The sequence below is a fragment of the Melanerpes formicivorus genome, unplaced genomic scaffold, assembly GCF_026170545.1.
Source record: "Melanerpes formicivorus ecotype bairdi unplaced genomic scaffold, bMelFor1.0.p_v2 SCAF_85, whole genome shotgun sequence".
In the NCBI taxonomy this organism is placed as follows: Eukaryota; Metazoa; Chordata; class Aves; order Piciformes; family Picidae; genus Melanerpes; species Melanerpes formicivorus.
Genome location: NW_027142437.1, coordinates 1,249,282 through 1,276,483, shown reverse-complemented (window position 1 = coordinate 1,276,483; position 27,202 = coordinate 1,249,282). Strand labels below are relative to the sequence as shown.

The window sequence follows — 27,202 nt, the reverse complement described above, 5'->3', positions numbered from 1 at the left end:
GGGCTGCTGCTGCTTTTGCTTCCTTGCTCTCAGTGGTAATTCTGTCCTTTCCCTACTGCTTTCTTTATAGCTCAGCTGATGTTTGTGCATGCTTAAAAGCAGGATGTTTTGTGGCATATGTGGTGCACACACTAGTCTAGACTAGAGAAGACCATTTGATTGTTGCTTTATCTGTCTCCAGATAGTTTTAATGCTCCTCTTAACCTCCTTTCTTCTTGGAGCATTCTTGCTTCCTGACAATGACTTGCAAAGCAGAATGATGTGGAAAATCAAGCAACCATTTCCTTAATGCTTTTGGACATTGGATTTGCCTGTGTGAATAGGAATATGCCATATGTGCTCTTAAAAGTTCCATTTACAGGCAAGGTAACAGAGGTAACAGGCTGAGGGAGCTGGGGGTGTTCAGCCTGGAAAAGAGGAGGCTCTGGGGAGACCTCATAGCAGCCTGCCAGTACCTGAAGGGGGCTGCAAGCAGGATGGAGAGAGACTGTCTGCAAAGGCCTGCAGGGACAGGGCAAGGGATAGTGGCTTCAAAGTAGAGAAGAGCAGATTTAGCTTGGATCTTAGGAACAGGCTCTTTACCATGAGGGTGGTAGAAGATTAGAACAGGTTGCCCAGGGAGGCCCCATCCCTGGAGATATTCAAGGTAAGGCTGGACAGGGCTCTGAGCAGCCTGATCTAGTTGGGGATGTCCCTGCTGACTGCAGAGGGGTTGGACTGGATGACCTTTAGACTTGGTTGGACTTCACTAGACTTGGTTAGGCTTGACTCCTGTGAGGACAGACTGAAGGAGTTGGGGCTGTTCAGTCTGGAGAAGAGAAGGCTCCGAGGTGACCTCATTGTGGCCTTCCAGGATCTGAAGGAAGGCTGGGGAGGGACTGCTCAGGATCTCAGGCAGTGATAGGAGTAGGGGGAATGGAATGAAGCTGGAGGTGAGGAGATTGAGGCTGGAGGGGAGGAGGAAGTTCTTCCCCATGAGAGTGGTGAAGCCCTGGAATGGGTTGTCCAGGGAGGTGGTTGGGGCCCTGTCCCTGGAGGTGTTTAAGCCCAGGCTGGCTGAGGCTCTGGCCAGGCTGATGTAGTGTGGGGTGTCCCTGGCCATGGCAGGGGGGTTGGAACTAGCTGATCCTTGTGGTCCCTTCCAACCCTGACTGATACTATGATACTATGATACTATGACTAGACTTGGTTAGACTTGACTAGACTTGGTTGCTCAAGGCCTCAAATTCCAAAGCTCATCTTAAATGTAGTCTGTATGTTGGGTGACATCACCCTACCTGACTTCATCTGGCAAGGCAGCAAACTCTTCATGCTGTGCCCAGAGGGGGAAAACAGATTTCAGGACTGGTGTCTGGATTCCTGATAAAGATTTAATTTCAGGAGATGGAATGTGATGAGCTAAAGCTGAACCTGCTTGCAGGAGATACCACAGAGCTAGATTTAGGCTTGTCATGCTGAGAGCTAAGGAATCTGGGATTTAGAGTTTGAGGTAGGCACTGATTATGAAGTTTCCTGAGTCCACAAGGACAACAAAGCTGGGGAGGGGTCTGGAGCACAGCCCTGTGAGGAGAGGCTGAGGGAGCTGGGGTTGCTTAGCCTGGAGAAGAGGAGGCTCAGGGGAGACCTTCTTGCTCTCTCCAACTGCCTGAAGGGAGGTTGTAGCCAGGTGGGGGTTGGTCTCTTCTGCCAGGCACCCAGCACCAGAACAAGAGGACACAGTCTCAAGCTGTGCCAGGGGAGGTTTAGGCTGGATGTGAGGAAGAAATTCTTCCCAGGAAGAGAGATTGGCCATTGGGATGTGCTGCCCAGGGAGGTGGTGGAGTCACCATCTCTGGAGGTGTTTAGGAAGAGCCTGGCTGAGGCACTTGGTGTCATGGTTAAGTTGATGAGATGGTGTTGGGTGATAGGTTGGACTTGATGATCTCTGAGGTCTTTTCCAACCTGGTTAATTCTATATTCTATATTCTATATTCTATATTCTATATTCTACATTCTATTCTATTCTATTCTACTCTATTCCATTCCATTCTATTCTATTCTATTCTATTCTATTCTATTCTATTCTATTCTATTCTATTCTATTCTATTCTATTCTATTTCCATGGAGGTAAGGAAAAACAGGAGGCTCAGAGACCTTCTTGCTCTCTCCAACTCCCTGAAGGGAGGTTGTAGCCAAGTGGGGGTTGGTCTCTTCTCCCAGGCAACCAGAACCAGAACAAGAGGACACAGTCTCAAGCTGTGCCAGGGGAGGTTTAGGCTGGATGTGAGGAAGAAGTTCTTCCCAGCCAGGGAGATTGGCCATTGGGATGTGCTGCCCAGGGAGCTGGTGGGGTCACCATCCTTGGAAGTGTTTAAGAAGAAGAGCCTGGATGAGGCACCTCATGCCATATTCTAGTTGATTGGATAGGACTGAGTGATAGGTTGGACTGGGTGATCTTGGAGGTCTCTTCTGTGGTTCTAATTATCACACCAACATCCTTCCAGTCATCTAAAACCTGTCACAGTTACCTTCCCTTTGTCTGTCAGCCCTGGGTGCCAGTCTTTTAGAGACTCTTGGCTCCACGGTAGCCAGGAGATGGTAGCCCCAGCAGTCTGAGGCTAGAGAGGACAAAGGAGCTTTTAAGAGTGAAAAGTTTCTCATAAAAAAAGGAGGTAATTCTGGATGTTCAGCAGGTTTTTCCCTCTCAGAAGTAAATGGGGTGTGATTCCATTTGGGTAGTTCCAAAAGGGGTAGCAAAATTAGAGGAGTGAGTTGCACTTCAGGCAGGCAAAGGCTGGCTGGTTGAAGGATGTTATTGTACCACCTGCTGAGAACAGAATGAATTTTCAGGTAGAACATGTGGGAAGAATCCTTTTGTCTCTGAAGTTAACAAGACAAAAGGAACAGCTTTCACAGCACACATTTCCCCTGCACTGCACGTCAGGCAAATTAGCAGTGGTTTGTGTCACAGAGATTGCTTTCACTTGGGAATTTCTTGCAAATGCTAAGCTGAGCCAGCAGGGCCAGGGAGGGGATTCTCCCCCTCTGCTCCACTCTGCTGAGACCCCACCTGGAGCACTGTGGCCAGTGCTGGAGCCTCTATCACAGGAAGGCTCTGGAGGTGCTGGAAGGTGTCCAGAGAAGGGCCATGAGGATGAGCAGAGGGTTGGAGCTGCTCTGCTATGAGGACAGACTGAGGGAGTTGGGGTTGTGCAGTCTGCAGAAGAGAAGGCTCTGAGGAGACCTAATTGTGGCTTTCCAGGATCTGAAGGGGCCCTACAAGAGGGCTGGGGAGGGACTTCTCAGGCTCTCAGGTAGTGATAGGACTAGGGGGAATGGATTTAAGCTGGAGGTGGGGAGATTGAGGCTGGAGGTGAGGAGGAAGTTCTTCCCCATGAGAGTGGTGAAGCCCTGGAATGGGTTGTCCAGGGAGGTGGTTGGGGCCCTGTCCCTGGAGGTGTTTAAGCCCAGGCTGGCTGAGGCTCTGGCCAGGCTGATGTAGTGTGGGGTGGGGTGGTTCTGTCTTGGTCCAGAGTGGGTAAGAGACTAAGTTCTTTTGAACCTTCCCCTGTAATGAAATCAGAGGCACAAAAGAGGCCAAAATATCAACAGCACTCAAGGCTGTTTATTAACAGAATAAAGTGGATGGATCAGAAGGAGGGAGAGAGAGAGGGGGGAATTAAATTTAAACAACCAGTGCATCAGTCTGAGGGTGGTGAGAGCCTGGCACAGGCTGCCCAGGGAGGTGGTGGAAGCCTCCTGCCGGGAGGTGTTTGCAGCCAGGCTGGATGTGGCTGTGAGGTGATTCCCGCTCTCTGCTCCGCTCTGCTGAGACCCCACCTGGAGCACTGTGTCCAATTCTATGATTCTAACATCACTATAGCTATTAAACCATGTCCTAGTGTGCCCTGTCCACACATTTCTTGACCATCTTCAGGGATGGTGACTTTTCCCTGGCAGCCTGTTCCGGTTTTGGGCTCCCCAGGTCAAGAGGGACTGGGATCTGCTGGAGAGGGTATAGCAGAGGGCTACAAGGATGATTAGGGGCTGGAGCACTGCCTGGGGAGGAGAGGCTGAGGGACCTGGGGCTGTTTAGTCTGGAGAAGACTGAGAAGGGATTTAATAAATGTTTATCAATATCTGAGGGCTGGGGATCAGGAGGGAGGGGACAGCCTCTGCTCACTTGCTCCCTGGGATAGGACAAGGGGCAATGGATATAAACTGCAGCACAGGAGATTCCACCTCAGCATGAGGGGGAACTTCTTCACTGTGAGGGTCCCAGAGCCCTGGAGCAGGCTGCCCAGAGGGGTTGTGGAGTCTCCTTCTCTGCAGACTTTCAGGGCCTGTCTGGATGTGTTCCTGTGTGACCTGTGCTGGATTCTCTGCTCCTGCTCTGGCAGGAGGGTTGGTCTGGATGATCTCTTTGGGTCCCTTCCAACCCCTGACATCCTGTGAGCCTCTGAGCTGCAAAAGTGACAGCGAAGTCTCTTTCAGACTGCCAGCAAGGACATGTCACAAGTGCCCTGCTGTGCTTCCTGTGCCCTCACTTCTCAGGCAGGACAGTCCATCAGGAAGCACAAACCATCCGGCAGCACCTCTGGCTGACAAAAGAAGTGCCCTGGGGCCAAGGCAGCAAATGGTCCTTTGGCTGAACGGGAGAAGTGCTGCTCGCAGGAGTGGCAGCGAGGTGTCCGGGGGGAGCTGTCCCACGGGAGCTGAGAACGATGGGCTACCAAAGGTCACATGGAACAGCAAGAGCCCTTCCAGACACTTTGCCTATCAGCAGAACGAAGAAAAGCTTTGCCATGGCAACCATGCTATGTATTTTTCATCTCCTCTATGTTTAGTGCAGCTTATTTCAACTCCATCTTCTGGGGCTTGGCAGTGCAATGCAAAATTCCTTCCCCTCAACTCCATCTTCTGGGGCTTGGCAGGGAAATGGAAAAATCCTTCCCCCATTCCACCACTGTTAAGAAGGGATAAGGCTGAACTGTTGGAGCAGTTTCCAATACCTTACTATTTATTTTTTGGGTGGCTCCTGATAACCTCTCATCATCTCCATTCAATTTCTCCCCTGAATATCTTAAGCTGCAATTTAAAACTGTTGAAGAGAAAGAGGACAGAAAATATGGATTGGCATGGGAAAGATCACAAAATGGCACAGATGACTTACTACAGCAGACAGGCTGGAGGGAAGGGATCCATCCAGAGGGACCTGGACAGGCTGGAGAGGTGGGCACAAGCCAACCTCAGGAGGTTCAACAAGACCAAGGGCAGGGTTCTGCATCTGGGTGGAGGCAATCCCAGGCACAAATGCAGGCTGGGCAGGGACTGGCTGGAAAGCAGCCCTGAGGAGAGAGCCTTGGGGGTGCTGGGGGAGGAGAAGCTCACCAGGAGCTCTCAGTGTGCACTTGCAGCCCAGAAAGCCAACCAGATCCTGGGCTGCAGCAGGAGAAGTGTGGCCAGCAGGGCAAGGGAGGTGATTCTCCCCCTCTGCTCAGCTCTGGGGAGACCCCACCTGGAGTACTGCCTCCAGTTGTGGAGCCCCTATTGCAAGAGGGATCTGGAGGTGCTGGAAGGTGTCCAGAGGAGGGCCAGGAGAATGAGCAGAGGGCTGGAGCTGCTCTCCTGTGAGGACAGACTGAAGGAGTTGGGGCTGTTCAGTCTGGAGAAGAGAAGGCTCCCAGGTGACCTCATTGTGGCCTTCCAGTATCTGAAGGGGGCTACAGGAAGGCTGGGGAGGGACTGCTCAGGATCTCAGGGAGTGATAGGAGTAGGGGGAATGGAATGAAGCTGGAGGTGGGGAGATTCAGGCTGGAGGTGAGGAGGAAGTTCTTCCCCATGAGAGTGGTGAAGCCCTGGAATGGGTTGTCCAGGGAGGTGGTTGGGGCCCTGTCCCTGGAGGTGTTTGCACCCAGGCTGGCTGAGGCTCTGGCCAGGCTGATGTAGTGTGGGGTGTCCCTGCCCATGGCAGGGGGGTTGAACTAGATGATCTTTGTGGTCCCTTCCAACCCTGACTGATACTCTGATACTATGATACTGTTAAGGTTTGTTTTTTTCTCTCTTTAAAGCAGGCATTTCAATTGGATACTGAATATGGATGACTGGAACTGTTGCTGCCTTACAGGAAGTGTTAGGGTTGGAAGGGAGCTCAAGGATCATCTAGTTCCAGCCGCCCTGCCATGGGCAGGGACACCCCACAATCGAGGTTGAAGAAGTTGTTAGAAGAGCAGAGAGCACACAGTGTTAACCTTAACTCTAGCAACACCACCTCCACTCCTCCCCCCAGAAGATCTTCAATTTGCCTTGGTTGTATTGTCTTTAAACATCTCAGGCCCATTTCTTTCTTTCAATAGGCAGTGCAGTGTTAGAAAGACAGTGGCCTTTGTTTCTTTTCTTCTTAATCAGTGTGGTTCTGAAGACATTGGTGAGTGAGGGTGGTTTCTGAGTGCAGAAGTGATGGCTCCCAGTGAATATGGGAGATGATACGACATAAACATGGCTCCAGCCACCTCCCTGGGCAGCACATTCTAATCTCTGACCACTCTGGCTGGGAAATATTTCTTCCTAATGTCCAGTCTAAACCTACCCAGTGGCAGCTTGAGGCCATTCCCTCTTGTTCTGTCACTATTTCCCTGTGAGAAGAGAGCAGCAGCAGCCTCTCCACAGCCTCCTTTCAGGTAGTTGTAGACAGCAATGAGGTCTCCCCTCAGCCTCCTCCCTTTCACACTAACCATCCCCAGCTCCTTCAGTCTCTCTTCATCAGATTTATTCTCCAGGCCCTTCACAGCTTCCTTGCCCTCCTGCCCTGGCTCCAGCACCTCCACATCTCTCTTGCATTGAGCTGCCCAAAACTGAACACAATCCTCAAGGTGTGGCCTCCCCAGAGCTGAGTCCCAGGGGACAATCCCCTCCCTGCTGCTGCTGGACACAGCATTGCTCATCCCAGCCAGGATGCCTTTGGCTTTCTTGGCCAGCTGGGCACACTGCTGGTTCCTCTTCACCTGTCCTTTAGCACCCCCAGGTCCCTTTCTGCCAGACATCTTTCCAGCCACACTGCCCCAAGCCTGGAGCCTTGCTTGGGTTTATTGTACCCCAAGTGCAGAACCTGGCACTTAGCCTTGTTGGAGCTCATTCAGTTCACGTTGGCCCTGGATCCAATCTCTCCAAGTCCCCCTGCAGAGCCTCCCTTCCCTTGTGGTATATAAGGTCTGCAGGAGCAGCAATGACCAATTGTCTGACTGAATTAACAACTTTTTCTTTCCTTGGCAAATCTATTAATTATTTCTTTTAATCATTTCCCCCCCCCCCCCGTAGAAACCTCAGTGGTTGATTTTAAATAGCACTGCACCTGGAGAAACAACTTCAGCTACAGGCATCAAGCTGCAGTTGACACATTCCTACAAGACCTACAGGGCTTCATTGCTGTAGGGAAATAAGTAGCAATTAATGTGAAATGGAGTAAGGCTGCTCAGTTAATAAATAAAACATAGATGGGGGTTTTATTAGCTGCCAGTTGTAGCCAGGAACACAAGAGAGCGAAACGTGAGGCTTCAAATAAATTGGCATCTTACAAAGAGGGCCTGAGAAATAATTACAGCCCCTGAAATGATTAGCCAGAATCATCAGTTTTTGTTTTACTTCTCCACTCCTCCATGCCATCCTAAAATTAATTAACTGTATCAAAGTCAACTGGGAGCTTGAGATTTCATTACATGTGTTCGAGCCCAGATCTTTCCGGGGGAGAAGAAAGCTCTGCTTAGAATCACAGGACAGAACAGAACAGAACAGAACAGAACAGAACAGAACAGAATAGAATAGAATAGAATAGAATAGAATAGAATAGAATAGAATAGAATAGAATAGAATAGAATAGAATAGAATAGAATAGAATAGAATAGAATAGAATAGGAGTAGAGTAGAATAGAATAGAATTAGAATAGGAGTAGAGTAGAGAAGAATAGAATAGAATAGAATAGAATAGAATAGAATAGAATAGAATAGAATAGAATAGAATAGAATAGAATAGAAGTAGAATAGAATAGAATAGAATAGAATAGAATAGAATAGAATAGAAGAATGAACCAGGTTGGAAAACACCTTTGAGATCATCCAGTCCAACCTCTCACCCAGCACCATCTAATCAACTCAACCATGGCACCAAGTGCCTCAGCCAGGCTCTTCCTAAACACCTCCAGTGATGGTGACTCCACCACCTCCCTGGGCAGCACATCCCAATGGCCAAGCTCTCTTGATGGGAAGAATTTCTTTTTAACACCCAGCCTAAACTTCTCCTGGCACAGCTTAAGATGATGTTCTCTTGTTCTGGTGATGGTTGCCTGGCAGAAGAGACCAACCCCCACCTGGCTACAACCTCCCTTCAGGGAGTTGGAGAGAGCAAGAAGGTCTCCCCTGAGCCTCCTCTTCTCCAGGCTAAGCAACCCCAGCTCCCTCAGCCTCTCCTCACAGGGCTGTGCTCCAGACCCCTCCCCAGCTTTCTTGCCCTTCTCTGGACACCTTCCAGCATCTCAACATCTTTCTTAAACTGAGGAGTCCAGAACTGGACACAGGACTCAAGGTGTGGCCTAAGCAGTGCTGAGCACAGGGCAGAATGACTTCCCTGCTCCTGCTGGCCACACTGTTCCTGATGCAGACTAGGATGCCATTTGCCACCTGGGCACCCTGCTGGCTCATGTTCAGCTGCTGTCAACCACTACCCCCAGCTCCCTCTCTGCCTGGCTGATCTCCAGCCACTCAGAGTCCCAGCCTGTAGCACTGCTTGGGGTTGTTGTGGCCAATCAGAACTGTCAGGGTTGGAAGGGACCTCAAGGATCAGCCAGTTCCAACCCCCCTGCCATGGGCAGGGACACCTCACACTGCAGCAGGTTGCTCACAGCCACATCCAGCCTGGCCTTCAAAACCTCCAGGCAGGAGGCTTCCACCACCTCCATGATGATGATGATAATTATTATTATTATGATGATGATGATTCCTAACATGCTTTAAAGTTCTTGCTTTGGGTTTGTTGTATTTGTTGGTTGGGTTTTTTTTGTTGCTTTATTTTTTTTGCAACTCAGCTGCTTCCTAATGCTCTGTGATCCCTTTACCTTCTCTCATTAGTTACTTGCCTTCTAAGTTTGTCCCTTACTTTCAGTGCCATTCATTATATCCTCTTCTCTTCCCTGTGCATGGCTTATTTAGGATAGGATAGGATAGGATAGGATAGGATAGGATAGGATAGGATAGGATAGGATAGGATAGAATAGAATAGAATAGAATAGAATAGAATAGAATAGAATAGAATAGAATAGAATAGAATAGAATAGAATAGAATAGAATAGAATAGACCAGGTTGGAAGAGACCTTCAAGGTCATTGTGTCCAACCCATCAACCAATCCAACACCACCTAAACAACTAACCCATGGCACCAAGCACCCCATCAAGTCTCCTCCTGAACACCTCCAGTGATGGTGACTCCACCACCTCCCCAGGCAGCCCATTCCAATGGCCAATCACTCTCTCTGTGTAGAACTTCTTCCTGACATCCAACCTAAACCTCCCCTGGCGCAGCCTGAGACTGTGTCCTCTTGTTCTGGTGCTGGCTGCCTGGGAGAAGAGACCAACCTCTGCCTGTCTACAACCTCCCTTCAGGGAGTTGTAGACAGCAGTAAGGTCATCCCTGAGTCTCCTCTTCTCCAGGCTAAGCAGCCCCAGCTCCCTCAGCCTCTCCTCACAGGGCTGTGTTCCAAGCCCCTCACCAACTTTGTTGCCCTTCTCTGGACTCGTTCCAGCAAGTCAACCTCCTTCCTAAACTGAGGGGCCCAGATCTGGACACAGGACTCGAGGTGTGGCCTAACCAGTGCAGTGTACAGGGGCAGAATGACCTCCCTGCTCCTGCTATTTCATCAGTGCTTTCTTTTAACATTTTTCCTTCAGCACACTTTGTGATGTTGATACTTGGAAAATCAGCTGATATGCTGGCAGCTTACAAGGGAAAATATTACTTTCCACAGTTAATCATCCTTTAGATAAAGATATATATATGTATATATATATATGTGTGTGTGTGTGTATATATATATATATATCCTTCTGAGTGATGATTACATTGATGATTACCAGGATGATTAAGGGACTGGATGACTGCCTGAGAAGGAGAGGCTGACAGACCTGGGGCTGTTTAGGTCTGGAGAAGGTTGAGAGGGGATTTGATGAATGTTTATAAATATCTCAGGGCTGGGGGTCAAGAGGCTGTGGCCAGGCTGATCTAGTGTGGGGTGTCCCTGCCCATGGCAGGGGGGTTGGAACTAGATGATCCTTGTGGTCCCTTCCAGCCTTGAATGATACTATGATACTATGATACTAAGAAGGAGGGGAGAGGCTCTGCTCACTTGCACCCTGGGATAGGACAAGGAGCAATGGATGGAAAATACAGCACAGGAGGTTCCACCTCAGCATGAGGAGGAACTTCTTCACTGTGAGGGTCACAGAGCCCTGGAGCAGGCTGCCCAGAGAGGTTGTGGAGTCTCCTTCTCTGGAGGCTTTCAAGCCCAATCTATCTGAGTTCCTGTGTGAGCTGTGCTGGATTCTCTGCTTCTGCTCTGGCAGGGGGTTGGACTCAGTGATCTCCAGAGGTCCCTTCCAACCCCTAACAGCCTGTGAGCCTGTGGTACTGAGCAATAGATGTGATTTTCTAGTTGGGTGTACTTCTCAGAGTGAGTTAGTGAGTCAGTGTCACTGTCTGTTTGGCTTTTTGCTCTCAGGCAGCTTTGCCTGCCTTTTTCCACAGCTTTTTTTGCAACTTTTGTCAGCCTTGCATTTTTAATCCTTGCTCCCTATCATTTCACTGCACAGGGTGGGATAAGGCTGTTCACCTGCCTGGGTAAAAAAACTCTACCCTTTTTTTACCTTTTCTTTTTATCAACTTGAGAGAGTCCAAGGAGGGCTATGAGGATGAGGAAGGGACTGGAACACTGCCTTATGAAGAGAGGCTGAGAGCCCTGGGGCTGTTCAGTCTGGAGAAGAGAAGGCTTAAAGGAGATCTAATCAAGGTCTATAAATATCTGAGGGCTGAGTGTTCAGGAAGGAAGGGACAGGCTCTGCTCAGTTGCACCCTGGAATAGGACAAGGGGCAGTGGATATAAACTCCAGCACAGGAGGTTCTACCTCAACATCAGGAGGAACTTCTGCACTGTGAGGCTCACAGAGCAGAGGAGCAGGCTGCCCAGAGAGGTTGTGGAGTCTCCTTCTCTGGAAGCTTTCCAGCCCCATCTGGATGTGTTCCTGTGTGACCTGTGCTGGATTCCATGGTCCTGCTCTGGCAGGGGGATTGGACTCAATGACATTCAGAGGTCCCTTCCAACCCCTGATATGCTGTGAGCCTGTGATGGTTTTGCTTGACTATGTTTAAGAGGAGACTGGGTAAGACACTTAGTGCCATGGTTTAGTTGCTTCGATAGGGTTGGGTGACTGGTTGGATTTGATGATCTTGGAGGTCTTTCCCAATCTGTCTGATTGTGTGATTCTCTGATCCCAGTGCTCCCCATGTCCCATTTTCCTAGAGAATTACTCTCTTAGGAAATGATGGATTTACACAGCCTAAGCAGTGATTTAGAGTCACAGAATCAACCAGCTTGGAGAAGACCTCAGAGATCATCAAGTCCAACCTATGACCTAATACCTAACACCTCCTGACAGCTAAACCATGGCTCCAAGCTCCACATCCAAGCCTTTTTGGAACACCTCCAGTGATGGTGACTCCACCACCTCCCTGGGCAGCACATCCCAATGGCCAATCTCACTTGCTGGGAAGGACTTTCACCTCACCTCCAGCCTAAACCTCCCCTAGTGCAGCTTGAGACTGTGTCCTCTTGTTCTGGTGCTGGTTGCCTGGGAGAAGAGACCAACCCCCACCAGGCTACAACCTCAGCACAGATTGTGCTGTTCTTCACAGCTTACTTAAATTCTTTACCATACTACTGGAAATATCACTTACATAACATTGATTACCAAGCAGAGCAAAACCAGTCTGGGAGTAAGCAGGGAATGTAATGCACAGAGGACATTTGTTTCCTGTGCCACTTTCCACAGCACTTGCACAGAGTGGAAGGGTTGGCAGCACAGGACAGCTCTTGTCCTACTCAGTCTGTGTTTCCAGTTATGCTAACTCAGGGTTTCACATCAAAACTACCCTTAAGTGTTAACCTTTCTGCTAATCTTCTTATAGGTCATTCATATTTTTATTGCATTTGCTGGTCTTTCCTATAACTTACTTGCAGAGTTAACATAGAATCATAGAACTGCCAGGGTTGGAAGGGACCTCAAGGATCAGCCAGTTCCAACCCCCCTGCCATGGGCAGGGACACCTCACACTACAGCAGATTGCTCACAGCCACATCCAGCCTGGCTGCAAACACCTCCAGGGATGAGGCTTCCACCACCTCCCTGGGCAACCTGTGCCAGGCTCTCACCACCCTCATGGGAAACAACTTCTTCCTCACATCCAATCTGAATCTTCCCACTTCTAGTTTTGCTCCATTCCACCCAGTCCTGTCACTCCCTGACACCCTCAAAACTCCCTCCCCAGCTTTCTTGTAGCCCCCTTCAGATCCTGGAAGGCCACAATTAGGTCTCCTCAGAGCCTTCTCTTCTCCAGATTGAACAACCTCAGTCTGTCCTCATAGCAGAGCAGCTCCAGCCCCCTGCTCATTCTCTGGACATATCCTCCGTATCCTTCCTGTAAAAGGGGCTCCAAGGAGGAGAAAAGGAGGAACCACAGAATGTTAGGGGCTGGAAGGGACCTCCCAAGCTCATCCAGTCCAACCTCCCTGCCAGAGCAGCATCACCTAGGGCAGATCACACAGGAACACATCCAGGTGGGTTTTGAGTATCTCCAGAGAAAGGAGACTCCAGAAGCCCCCTGGGCAGCCTGGTCCAGACTGCACAGCCCAAATTCCCTCAATCCTTTCAAACCTTACAGCAGAACAATGACAATCTGAGCACCTTCTTCAGTTTTGATTGGATTGGATTTTGGTTCTTCTCATTGAATGAGCCTTTAATGATTTTCTGTCGTATTTTGGTGGTGGTTGTTGTTATTTCCTGCAGTCATCTGCAATGATTTTGGAGAGCTAGGCTGGCCTGTGTGTTTAGGCTGATTACTTCATGTGGTATCTTAATATCTTGCACAGTGCTTTTAATCCTGCCTAATGAGGTAAGCAATTACATTCAATTGCATTACTTTTGCAGCATTGTGTCTGCTGAAAGCAGCAAAGATGGAAGGGGATTTGCACTTGAAGCATTGCTCTGCCCTTGTATACATTGCCTGCTGGTAATTATTAGATTGTATTAACTGCCTGGGAACAGATTTGTGCATAAAATGAAGTGGAAGGCATCCTTGAGCTATTACTTCTGGTCTACAGACAGGTAGATGAGGGTTGCTTGGCCTGGAGAAGAGGAGGCTCAGGGGAGACCTTCTTGCTCTCTACAGCTGCCTGAAGGGAGGTTGTAGCCAGGTGGGGGTTGGTCTCTTCTCCCAGGCAACCAGCACCAGAACAAGAGGACACAGTCTTAAGCTGTGCCAGGGGAGGTTCAGGCTGGATGTTAGGTTTAGGCTGGAGGTGAGGAGAAAGTTCTTCCCAGCAAGAGAGATTGGCCCTTGGAATGTGCTGCCCAGGGAGGTGGTGGAGTCACCATCACTGGAGGTGTTTAGGAAGAGCCTGGATGAGGCACTTGGTGCCATGGTTTAGTTGATGAGATGGTGTTGGGTGATAGGTTGGACTAGATAACCTCAAAGGTCTTTTCCAACCTGGTTAATTCCATTCCATTCCATTCCATTCCATTCCATTCCATTCCATTCCATTCCATTCCATCACACCCTACCCTACCCTACCCTACCCTACCCTACCCTACCCTACCCTATCCTATCCTATCCTATCCTATCCTATCCTATCCTATCCTATCCTATCCTACCCTATCCTATCCTATCCTATCCTATTTCTTGCTCCAGCGAATCACAGTACCACAGTACATTAGAGGTTGGAAGGGATCTCCCGAGGTCCCTAACCATCCCCAGCTGCTTCAGTTTTTCTTCATCAGATTTATTCTCCAGGCCCTTCCCAGTTTCCTTGCCCTCCTCTGCCCTGGCTCCAGCACCTCCACATCTCTCTTGTGTTGAGATGCCCAAACTGGACACAGTACTCATGGTGTAGCCTCCCCAGAGCTGAGTCCCAGGGGGCAATTGCCTCCCTGCAGCTTGAGGCCATTCCCTCTTGTTCTGTCACTAATTCCCTGTGAGAAGAGACCAACACCAACCTCTCCACAACCTCCTTTCAGGTAGTTGTAGACAGCAATGAGGTCTCCCCTCAGCCTCCTCTTTTCCAAACTAACCATCCCCAGCTGCTTCAGTTTGTCTTCATCAGATTTCTTCTCCAGGCCCTTCACAGCTTCCTTGCCCTCCTCTGCCCTGGCTCCAGCACCTCCACATCCCTCTTGCATTGAGGTGCCCAAAACTGGACACAATCCTCAAGGTGTGGCCTGCCCAGAGCTGAGTCCCAGGGGACAGTCACCTCCCTTACTCCCTTACCAGCGTGGGCTTTGGTCTGATCAGGAACTGCATGTTGCTTCTTCAGCCACCTGGTTTGTCTTGAAGCATGACAAATTAGAAGCATTTCCCTCTAGTGAATGCTTCCTGTCCAAGTTTTGCTTTGAAACATCCAAAGGCAAACTGTTTGGCTTCTGCTGCTCAAGTTCTAGTTTAATCCCTTTCAAGTTTCTTTTGCTCTTCTGTGTTGTGAGAGGCTGCTGCAATTCCAGCACAAGCTGAAGAAGATTGGAGGCTTCAAAAGGATCTTTCTAAACCTAACTGTCTTGAGAGTTACTCCTGGCATAATGCATTTTGGAATTGCATATCACTGCTTTCCAGCAGTGCTTCACTGTGACACTCACCACTTCCCAGCTGCTGCTCTGAAGCTTTTAACAAACCTCTCTTTACACAACTGTACCAACAAATTAAAAGTGGGAAAATGTCTAGAAAACTACTGATTGCTCCCTGCCTGGAGGTGTTCAGGGCCAAGTTGGATGAAGCAATGTGGTCTGGTGGAAGGTGTCCATGCCCAGGGCTGGGAGGAGATGATCTTGAATCATAGAATCATAGAAGCATAGGATCATAGAAGCATAGAATGATAGAATCAAAGAACCATAGAATCATGGAATCAACAAGTCCAAGTGCCAGGTGCTGCACTTTGGCCACAACAACCCCAGGCAGAGCTACAGGCTGGGGTCAGAGTGGCTGAGAGCAGCCAGGCAGAGAGGGACCTGGGGGTGCTAATTGACAGCTGCCTAAACATGAGCCAGCAGTGTGCCCAGGTGGCCAAGAAGGCCAATGGCATCCTGGCCTGCATTAGGAACAGTGTGGCCAGCAGGAGCAGGGAGGTCATTCTGCCCTGTGCTCAGCACTGGTCAGGACACACCTTAAGTCCTGTGTCCAGTTCTGGGCCCCTCAGTTTAAGAAGGACATTGAGACACTTGAAGGTGTCCAGAGAAGGGCTACAAGGCTGGGGAGAGGCCTTGAGCACAGCCCTGTGAGGAGAGGCTGAGGGAGCTGGGGTTGCTTAGCCTGGAGAAGAGGAGGCTCAGGGGTGACCTCATTGCCCTCTACAACTACCTGAAAGGTGGTTGTAGCCAGGTGGGGGTTGGTCTCTTCTCCCAGGCAAGCAGCACCAGAACAAGAGGACACAGTCTCAAGCTGTGCCAGGGGAAGTTTAGGCTGGAGGTGAGGAGAAAGTTCTTCACTGAGAGAGTCATTGACCACTGGAATGTGCTGCCCAGGGAGGTGGTGGAGTCCCCACCCCTGGAGGTGTTCAAGAGGGGATTGGATGTGGCACCTGGTGCCATGGTCTAGTCATGGGGTCTGTGGTGACAGGTTGGACTTGATGATCTTTGAGGTCTCTTCCAACCTTGGTGATTCTGTGTGATTCTGTAAGGGTCACAGAGCCCTGGAGCAGGCTGCCCAGAGAGGTGGTGGAGTCTCCTTCTCTGGGAGCTTTCCAGCCCTGTCTGGATGTGTTCCTGTGTGACCTGTGCTGGATTCTCTGCTCCTGCTCTGGCAGGGGGCTTGGACTCGATGATCCCATTGGGTCCCTTCCAAGCCCTGACACCCTGGGAACCTGTGGTTTGCAAGGCAGTTGGTATGATCCTTACTCTAAGATGGGAGCTGGAATGTTCTACTGCTGGTATGTTTAGTTTTTCACAATATATTCAGGAGCTCCCTGAATTGCTGAGGATGGCCTGGGGATGTCTTGCCATGGAGTGTGTCCTGTTAAGGGCCAGTACAAGACGACCCTGCTCAATGCAATGTGGAAGAGGCACAACAGCTACATGTCTCAGGGATGAGTGTCTTCCCCTGGGCTGAGAGAATTGGAAATGATTCTCCTCTTTGCTATCAAAAGCTGTTCCCAGGGCATGCCAAATTACCCTGCCTGGGCAGGCATCACTTATGCCTCCTGTTACTTCTGCAGATCTCTCTAAGCCGAGGCTGCCTGGGACAGCGAAAATGGTGCTGCCAATGACTGCGCTCAGGACTGTAGTCCCTGCACACTCTGCTGATTCATTTCCTTCAGCAGTTGAGGCTGATGAGCCTTTCCCTGGAATTTAATTTTCTCAGAAGTTAGCAGCTCCAGAGGAGGGCCATGAGAATGCTCAGGGGGTTGGAGCAGCTCTGCTGCGAGGAGAGGCTGAGGGAGCTGGGGTTGTTGAGCCTGGAGAAGAGGAGGCTCCAGGGAGACCTCATACCAGCCTGCCAGTACCTGAAGGGGGCTACAAGAAGTATGGAGACAGACTGTTTGCAAAGGCCTGCAGGGACAGGACAAGGGACAGTGGCTTCAAACTAGAGCAGAGCAGATTGAGATTGGATGTTAGGAATAAGTTCTTTACTCTGAGGGTGGTGGAACACTGGAACAGGTTGCCCAGGGGAGGTGGTTGAGGCTCTTTCCCTGATAATATTCAAGGTAAGACTCACTGAGGCCCTAGGCCTCGGGGTTGGAACTGGCTGATCCTTGAGGTCCCTTCCAACCCTGACACTTCTGTGATTCTATGCCACACTCCAAATACTGTTTGTGTTGTGCTTAGAATCATAGAATCAATAAGGTTGGAAAAGACCTCAGTGATCATCAAGTCCAACCTATCACCCAACACCATCTAATCAACTAAACCATGGCACCAAGTGCCTCATCCAGGCTCTTCCTAAACACCTTCAGGGATGGTGACTCCACCACCTCCCTGGGCAGCACATCCCAATGGCCAACCTCTCTTTCTATGAAGAACTTTCTCCTCACCTCCAGCCTAAATCTCCTCTGGTACAGCTTGAGACTCTGTCCTCTTGTTCTGATGCTGCTTGCCTGGGAGAACTTGAACATAATCCTGAGTAGCCTGGATAGAGATCTCTCAAAAGAGAACTGAAGGGTTAAGAACAGAATTCCCTGCAAGAATTCATCTTTGTTCATATAAATGAGAAGGCTTTGCCACTTGAGGAAAACAATTCAGTCACTTGATATTTCAGGTGGAGTTTGAAATAGGATTTCTTGGGACAGGGACAACTTGTCATCACAGAAAATGCAGCCCTGGTAAACAGCAAAAGTTACACAGGGAATGTGAGTGGCAAAAGTTTGCCAAGAAATGTAAGTGGCAAAAGGTGCAAGAAAAACAAACACAACAAGCAAAAGCCTTAGGATAGGATAGGATGGAATGGAATGGAATGGAATGGAATGGAATGGAATGGAATGGAATGGAATGGAATGGAATGGAATGGAATGGAATGGAATGGAATGGAATGGAATTAACCAGGTTGGAAAAGACCTTTGAGGTCATCAAGTCCAACCTATCACCCAACACCATCTAATCAACTAAACCATGGCACCAAGAGCCTCATCCAGGCTCTTAAACACCTCCAGTGATGGTGACTCCACCACCTCCCTGGGCAACACATTCCAATGGCCAATCTCTCTCACTGGGAAGAATTTCTTCCTTACCTCCAGCCTGAACTTCCCCTGGCACAGCTTGAGACTGTGTCCTCTTGTTCTGATTGAGAATATTTGAGTGGAATAGTTTCCTGTTAACATTTCTTTCTTCTACAAGTGTCAGTTTGATCACTCCCTCAGCAGAGGAGAGCAAACACTTCTCTTTCCAGTTTGGTTCAGATTGGTGTCAGTGTTGTCAATATTTTATATTAGCATTAGCTCCACTCTAATTATTTGTAGCAATGCTGGGTGCAGAGGAGGGTGATGAGGCTGGGGAAGGGCCTGGAGGAAAAGTCTAAGGAGGAGAGGCTGAGGGAGCTGGGGGTGTTCAGCCTGGAGAAGAGGAGGCTCAGGGGGGACCTTATCACACTCTACAACTACCTGAAGGGAAGTTGCAGTCAGGTGAGGGTCAGGCTCTGCTCCCAGGCAACTTGTGACAGGATGAGAGGGCAAAGCCTGAAGCTGCCCCAGGAGAGGTTTAGATTATGCTACGAAGCACTTCCTCACAGAAAGGAGAATTAGACACTGGAATGGACTGCCCAGGGAGGTGGTGGAGTCTCCATCCTTGGAGGTGCTAAAGGCAAGATCACAGATTCACAGAATTGTCAGGCTTGGAAGGGACCTCAAGGATCAGCCAGTTCCAACCCCCCTGCCATGGGCAGGGACACCTCACACTACAGCAGGTTGCTCACAGCCACATCCAGCCTGGCTGCAAACACCTCCAGGCAGGAGGCTTCCACCACCTCCCTGGGCAACCTGTGCCAGGCTCTCACCACCCTCATGGGGAAGAACTTCTTCCTCACATCCAATCTCAATCTACCACTTCTATTATGTTTCCACTCCCCCCAGTCCTATCACTCCCTGACACCCTCAAAAGTCCCTCCCCAGCTTTTTTGGAGCCCCCTTCAGACACTGCAAGGCCACAACAAGGTCTCCTTGGAGTCTCTGCTTCTCCAGACTGAACAGCCCCAACTCCCTCATTGGATATTTGGATGTTGCACTTAGTAACATGGTCTGGTCAGTGTGGTGGTGTTGGGTCATAGTCTGGACTTGATGATCTCAGAGGTCTATTCCAGACTTTTTAATTCCTTAATTCTCTAATATGTATTTAAAGTTGCTATCCTCATAGGACCAGAAAAGCCTAAACAGCTGCTAACCCAATTATAGGGAAAGAGGAGGAAGAAAACTTTTTATCATTAATCAGCCATCTAGTTCTGGGCTCCTCAGTTTAGGAAAGATGTTGAGGTGCTGGAAGGTGTCCAGAGAAGGGCAACAAAGCTGGGGAGGGGTCTGGAGCACAGCCCTGTGAGGAGAGGCTGAGGGAGCTGGGGTTGCTTAGCCTGGAGAAGAGGAGGCTCAGGGGAGACCTTCTTGCTCTCTCCAACTCCCTGAAGGGAGGCTGTAGCCAGGTGGGGGTTGATCTTTTCTCCCAGGCAAGCAGCACCAGAACAAGAGGCCACAGTCTTAAGCTGTGACAGGGGAGGTTTAGGTTGGATGTGAGGAAGAATTTCTTCCCAGCAAGAGAGCTTGGCCATTGGGATGTGCTGCCCAGGGAGGTGGTGGGGGACCTTTGAGATCATCCAGTCCAGCCTATCACCATCTCATCAACTAAACCATGGCACTGAGTGCCTCATCCAGGCTCTTTTTAAACACCTCCAGGGATGGTGAGTCCACCACCTCCCTGGGCAGCACATTCCAATGGGCAATCTGAAGTAAATCTGCTGGACTGACTTTCCCCCTGGTTTTAGAGAACAATATTTCAGAGTGCAGTTGTCCCCTGAAAAGCAAAACAATCCTTGCTCCTTGCCATCAGACTTAGCTTTTTCTGTTCAAAGTCAGGTTTGTGTGGCTGAGATAGAGTAGTGCAGCAGTGTCATGCAAAGAGGATTTGTTACCTTGTGCTTTCTGTTGTCCATAATCAATTGGAGAGTTACTGAGTTGCAATTAGCTGCACTTTCCAAGACCCACTGAAAGTGATGCAGTTGCTCAGCTGCTTTGAAGAGCCTGAGGTCACAGGGAGAAGTGAAGTGACATCATTTGCCTTTCTAAAAACATTTTCTATTGATTCCTCACATAGAAGGAAGGTCTGAGTGGATTTCCAGGGCCAGATTTTGTCTGAGTGGATTTGCAGAGCCAGCTTTTGTCTGAGTGGATTTCCAGGGCCAGCTTTTGTCTGAGTGGATTTCCAGGGCCAGCTTTTGTCTGAGTGGATTTCCAGGGCCAGCTTTTGTCTGAGTGGATTTGCAGAGCCAGCTTTTGTCTGAGTGGATTTCCAGGGCCAGGTTTTGTCTGAGTACATTTCCAGAGCCAGATTTCGAGTGGATTTCCAGAGCCAGGTTTAGTCTGAGTGGATTTCCAGAGCCAACTTTTGTCTGAGTGGATTTCCATGGCCAGGTTTTGTCTGAGTGGATTTCCAGAGCCAACTTTTGTCTGAGTGGATTTCCAGAGCCAGATTTTTGTCTGAGTGGATTTCCAGAGCCAGATTTTTGTCTGAGTGGATTTCCAGGGCCAACTTTTGTCTGAGTGGATTTCCAGGGCCAGCTTTTAAGAATCCAACCAAGGGGTTTGGCTTGTAAGGCTGCACTTCTTGTATCCAAATCACAGACAGGATCTGAAGCCATAGGACTTCATTGGATGTTTCCCCATGGTCATTTTCCTGGGCACAGTCAAACTTTAGCACTACAAAAGAGTTTCAGAACCTCCTGGGCTGCATCAAAAGCAGTGCTGCCAGCAGATCCAGAGAGGTGATTCTGCCACTTAGCTCTGCTCAGCTTAGACCTCACCTGCAGTGCTGTGTAGAGGTCTGGAGCCCTCATAGAATCATAAAATCAATAAGGTTGGAAAAGACCTCAAAGATCATCAAGTCCAACCTGTCACCCAATACCTCCTGACTACTAAACCATGGCACCAAGTGCCACATCCAATCCCCTCTTGAACACCTCCAGGGATGGGGACTCCACCACCTCCCTGGGCAGCACATCCCAATGGCTAACAATTCTCTCAGTGAAGAACTCTCTCCTCATCTCTTCTCATTATGATTCCATTGCTAAACAAGGCTTGCCCACACTTACAAATGGGATTGGGTTAGCTACTGAAGGTACCTTGGAACAGAGGGTTTAGTGCAGCTGCAGCAATATATGAAGGACATGGACCTGATGGAGAGGGTCCAGAGAGGGCCATGAAAATGCTCAGGGGGTTGGAGCAGCTCTGCTACAAGGACAGGCTGAGGGAGCTGGGGGTGTTCAGCCTGGAGAAGAGGAGACTTAAGGGAGACCTTCTTGCTGTCTACAACTCCATGAAGGGAGGTTGTAGCCAGGTGGGGGTTGGTCTCTTCTCCCAGGCAACCAATGGCAGAACAAGAGGACACAGTCTCAAGCTGTGCCAGGGGAGGTTTAGGCTGGAGGTGAGGAGAAAGTTCTTCCCAGCAAGAGAGGTTGGCCATTGGAATCTGCTGCCCAGGGAGGTGGTGGAGTCACCATCCCTGGAGGTGTTCAAGAGGGGATTGGATGTGGCACCTGAAGCCATGGCTTAGTTAGTCACGAGGTGTTGGGTGACAGGTTGAGCTTGATGATCTCTGAGGTCTTTTCCAGCCTGCTTGATTCTCTGCTTCTCTGATTCCCCCTTCTCCAGAGTGCCCAGCCCCAGCTCCCTCAGCCCGTCCCCCGCCGGAGCGTTTTCACACTGCACTCACCCGTCGCTGTTTGTCTGTGCCCAGCTGCAGGCCGAGTGGGACCTCACCCAGTATGAGAACATTTTCCCTCTGTGCATGGTTCTGGAGCAACTTCTTCAAAAGGAGGCAGAAGGCAGCAAGGTTTCCAGCCCAGAGTGCGACGAAGGAGGGAAAAGCAGATTCCTGGAGGACCTTGATCGAGTTGTTCTCCGTCTGTCAGATGAATTCCCCTTGTTTTCTATCTGTCTGTGGAGAGTGAGTGTGCTTTTGAACCCAGCTCCAGCACCAGTGGATTAAACCCCAGCAACCTGCTTTTTAACAGTGCATTCGCTGTGGCCCTGCACCCAGGCAGCTTGTTTGAGGCAGGCAGGAGAACTGCTGTGGTTGGGAAAGGTTTGCTTCAAGCTCCTGTGCACCACCAGCAGCCTCAGAGAGAAGGGAATTTCTTTCCCATCTTAACTCAGAGTGGGGGTGGGGGAAAATGTGGTCATCCAGGTGTGCCTCTCTGAATAAAGGTTGGTTCTCACCACAGGAAACGAGCTGTTGGCTTCTGGATGTGTGCACAAGGCCTGAGTCACTCCCAGCTGACTAAGGATTTCAGAGGTTTAATAGGAATACATTGAACTCATTTAATGATTCCTTTAAGCCACTCAGTTCACAATTAATGGCCATTGATCACATCTCCTGTATCCATTTAGGAATGATCTGATTTCTAGTTGCTTTTTTAATGTAGTGTGTGATGGAATTACAGTCACAGGCCTAATGCAAGTAGCAGACCTGAGCAATCATTTTCAGCACAAAAGGGCTTCAAAACAGGAGGTCATCAGTACTTAAACTGAGGAATAAGAGCTCAACAATATATTAATTGATCAATACAAGTCCAGCTGTACCTTAACTAATCAATACAAGTTCAACAATACCTCAATTGATAAATACAAGCTCAGTAATAACTGAACTGATCCATACCTTAACTGATCAATACAAGTTCAACAATACCTTAATTGATCAGTACAACTTCAACAATACTTTAATTGATTAGTACAACTTCAGTAATAACTAAACTGATAAATACAAGCTCAAGAGTACCTTAACTGATCAATACAACTTCAACAATACTTTACTTGATGAGTACAACTTCAATAATAACTAAACTGATAAATACAAGCTCAAGAGTACCTTAACTGATCAATACAACTTCAACAATACTTTAATTGATGAATACAACTTCAATAATAACTAAACTGATAAATACAAACTCAGCAGTACCTTAACTGATCAATATAAGTTCAGCAATACCTTAATTGATGAATATAACTTCAATAATAACTAAACTGATAAATACAAGCTCAAGAGTATCTTAACTGATCAATACAAGTTTAGCAATACCTTAATTGATCAATACAACTTCAACAATACTTTAATTGATGAATACAACTTCAGTAATAGCTAAACTGATAAATACCTTTACTGCCTTAACTGATCAATATAAGTTCAACAATACCTTAATTGATCAATACAACTTCAACAATACTTTAATTGATGAATACTACTTCAATAATAACTAAACTGATAAATACAAACTCAGCAGTACCTTAACTGATCAATACAAGTTCAACAATACTTCAACTGATAAATACAAGCTCAGTAATAACTGAACTGATCCATACGTTAACTGATCAATGCAAGTTCAGCAATACCTTAATTGATCAATACAACTTCAACAATACTTTAATTGATGAATACTACTTCAATAATAACTAAACTGATAAATACAAACTCAGCAGTACCTTAACTGATCAATACAAGTTCAACAATACCTCAACTGATAAATACAAGTTCAGTAATAACTGCACTGATAAATGCAAGCTCAACAATGCCTTAATTGATCAATAGAAGTTCAGCCATCCCTCAATTGATAAATACAAGCTCAGTAATAACTGAACTGATCCATACCTTAACTGATCAATACAAGTTCAATACCATAATTGATAAATACAAATTCAGCAATACATTAATTAACAAATACAAGTTCAGTAATAACTAAATGCATAAGCACAAGCTCAACAATACCTTAACTGATCAATACAAGTTCAACAGGACCTTAATTGACAAATACAAGTTCACCAGTGCCTTAACTGATCAATAGAAGTTCAAGAATACTTTATTTGACAAATACAACTTCAATAATAACTAAACTGATAAATACAAGCTCAACATACCTTAATTGATCAATGCAAGTTCAGCATAACCTTAACTGATCAATACAAGCTCAACAATACCTTAACTGATAAATACAAATTCAGCAATACCTTAATTAATACAAGTTCAATAATAACTAAACTGAGAAGTACAAGCTCAACAATACCTTGACTGATTGATACAACTTCAATGATAACTGAACTGATAAATACAAGTTCAGCAGTACCTTAACTGATCAATATAAGTTCAACAATACCTTAATTGATCAATACAACTTCAATGATACTTTAATTGATGAGTACAACTTCAATAATAACTAAACTGATAAATACAAGCTCAAGAGTACCTTAACTGATCAATACAAGTTCAACAATACCTCAGTTGATAAATACAAGTTCAGTAATGACTGAACTGATAAATACAAGCTCAACAACACCTTAATTGATCAGTACAAGTTCAACAATACCTTAACTAATCAATATAAGTTCAACAATACCTTAATTGATCCATACCTTAATTGCTCAATACAAGTTCAGCAATGCCTTAACTAATCAAGTTCAACAATACCTTAACTAATCAATACAAGTTCACCAATACTTTAATTGATCAATACAAGTTCACCAATACCTGAATTAATACAAGTTCAATAATAACTAAACTGATGAAGTACAAGCTCTACAATACCTTGACTGACCAATACAACTTCAGTAATAACTAAAATGATCAATAGAAGTTCAACAGTACCTTAATTGGTCAATACAAGTTCAGCAATGATCAATGGAAGTTCAAGAATACCTTAGCTGATAAATATGACTTCACCAATACCTTAACTGATAGACACAAGTTCAGCAGTACCTTGATTGCTCAATACAAGTTACTGATCAATACAAGCTCAACAACAACTAAACTGATCAGCAGCAGTTCAACAATGCCTTAATTGATCCACTCTGATAACTTTGAAGGGCAGCTCTTATGGTGAATGGCTTTAGTGGGTACAGAATGCTTTTAGCATTAGTCCTCAGCCTTCCCCTTGCCCCTTGGGCTGGCAGAGGAGCTTTAGGCCGAGCCCAGAGAGTGGTGGTGAATGGTGCCACAGCCAGCTGGCAGCCAGGCACCAGTGGTGTGCCCCAGGGAGCAGTGCTGGGCCCTGTGCTCTTTAACATCTTCATTGATGATCTGGATGAGGGGATGGAGTCCATCATCAGTAAGTTTGCAGATGACAGCAAGCTGGGGCAGGAGTTGATCTGTTGGAGGGTAGGAGAGCTCTGCAGAGGGACCTTGCCAGGCTGGACAGATGGGCAGAGTCCAACAGGATGGCATTCAACAAGTCCAAGTGCCAGGGGCTGCACTTTGGCCACAACAACCCCAGGCAGAGCTACAGGCTGGGGTCAGAGTGGCTGAGAGCTGCCAAACAGAGAGGGACCTGGGGGTGCTGATTGACAGCTGCCTAAACATGAGCCAGCAGTGTGCCCAGGTGGCCAAGAAGGCCAAGGGCATCCTGGCCTGCATTAGGAACAGTGTGGCCAGCAGGAGCAGGGAAGTCATTGTGCCCTGTGCTCAGCATCTGCATCCCAAGGGCTGTGCAGGCACCTGAAGCTTAGTGGTACAAGCTTGCTGCTTGCTGTTCTGTAGAGGAAAACAGGAGAGTAAATCCTGCCTGTCATCTGCAGGGAAATAACTTCACTCTGACACAGCTATGTTTTGAATGCCCCAGCTGGAGTCTCCCTCTCTGGAGATATTCCAGCCCCACCTGGATGTGTTCCTGTGTGATGTGCTCTAGGTGGCCCTGCTCTGACAGGGGGGGTTGGACTGGCTGAGCTTTGGAGGTCCCTGCCAGCCCCTAATGTTCTGTGCTTCGCTTTCCCAGGCTCTGTGTCAGGTCTCTGTGCCTGGTTTAAAGCTCACCAGAGAGCCAGTCCCAAACTCCTTTGGGTCCAATGTTTATTCCTTAGCCCATTTCCCCCCTTTGACTGAAGGTTGTTCCAAGAGTTTGGGATATTGTGTGAACACAAAGTGAGGCTTTCACAGCCCGGTGCTTTTGCACCTTAGAAGTACTTGACAGCAAACATAACTGGTGAACTCTTGTGCCTGAGCATTTCCCTGTGCAGAATACAGAATGAACCAGGTTGGAAAAGACCTCAGAGATTATCCAGTCCAACCTCTCACCCAGCACCATCTAAACAACTCAACCATGGCACCAAGTGCCTCAGCCAGATCTTCCCCTACTCAAATCTGGCTCTGCTGCCCATGTCCTAGGACCAGAGAACCACTCATGGCAGACCACTGCAGCTCTTCTGCTGGAGGAACTCTCTCTTCTCTTTACTGTTCTTTGTAACTCATGCATTTGTGCCTGAAGGACAAAGGGTTTCCAGAAAGCCAAACAGAGCCTGGGCTGCATCAAGAGAAGCAGAGCCTGGGCTGCATGAGGAGAAGCACAGCCAGCAGGGCTAGGGAGGTGATTCTCCCCCTCTGCTCTGCTCTGCTGAGACCACAGCTGGAGCTCTGTGTCCAGTTCTGGAGCCTCTGTTACAGGAAGGGTCTGGAGGTGCTGGAAGGTGTCCAGAGAAGGGCCATGAGGATGAGCAGAGGGCTGGAGCTGCTCTGCCATGAGGAGAGACTGAGGAACTCTTTCAGCTGTTCAATCTGAAGAAGAGGAGGCTCTGAGGAGACCTAATTGTGGCCTTCCAGGATCTGAAGGGGGCTCCAAGAAAGCTGGGGAGGGACTTTTGAGGGTGTCAGGGAGTGATAGGACTGGGGGGGATGGAACAAAATAGAAATGGGTATATTGAGATTGGATGTGAGGAAGAAGTTGTTCCCCATGAGGGTGGTGAGAGCCTGGCACAGGTTGCCCTGGGAGGTGGTGGAAGCCTCCTGCCTGGAGGTGTTTGCAGCCAGGCTGGATGTGGCTGTGAGCAACCTGCTGTGGTGTGAGGTGTCCCTGCCCATGGCAGGGGGGTTGGAACTGACTGAGCCTTGAGGTCCCTTCCAGCACTGACAATTCTCTGATTCTATGATTTGTTTGGAGGAGAAAGATAGGAATTGTGAGAGCTAATTACTGACCAATGCCTCTGCTTTTGTGAAAGGATTATCTGCTTCCATTTCCCTCCCTGGTGTGGCTGATGAGTCACACAGGGACAAAATGCCCCAGCCCAGAGAAACATTGGCCCAGTTGAAGCCATTTAAGTACAATGGAACCACCTTCTGTGACCAGCCAGTGGGCTGTGGAGCTGCTTTCCACAACAGCCTATTCAGAGCCATTGCAAAGCCTCTGTAATCATAGATTAGTGAATCCAACATTGCCTTTCTTCCCAGCAGCAGCAGCTGCCAGGTCGGGCAGGGCA

At 48.2% G+C, this 27,202-nt stretch overlaps 1 protein-coding gene across 3 annotated transcripts in view; it reads left to right on the top strand.

The window, feature by feature from the left end:
* The window catches only part of MEI4 (meiotic double-stranded break formation protein 4), a 69,748-nt gene that overhangs the window by 34,989 nt on the left and 7,557 nt on the right, over nt 1–27,202 (top strand). For 2 of the 3 annotated variants that reach the window (XM_068165182.1, XM_068165180.1), the window contains one exon: nt 21,708–22,154. In XM_068165182.1, the coding sequence (XP_068021283.1) occupies nt 21,708–21,959 (252 nt within the window). In that variant the 3' untranslated portion in view covers nt 21,960–22,154. Of the gene's footprint in view, nt 1–21,707; nt 22,155–27,202 lie in introns of those variants that run through there. The other variant, XM_068165181.1, reaches the window with a different exon arrangement.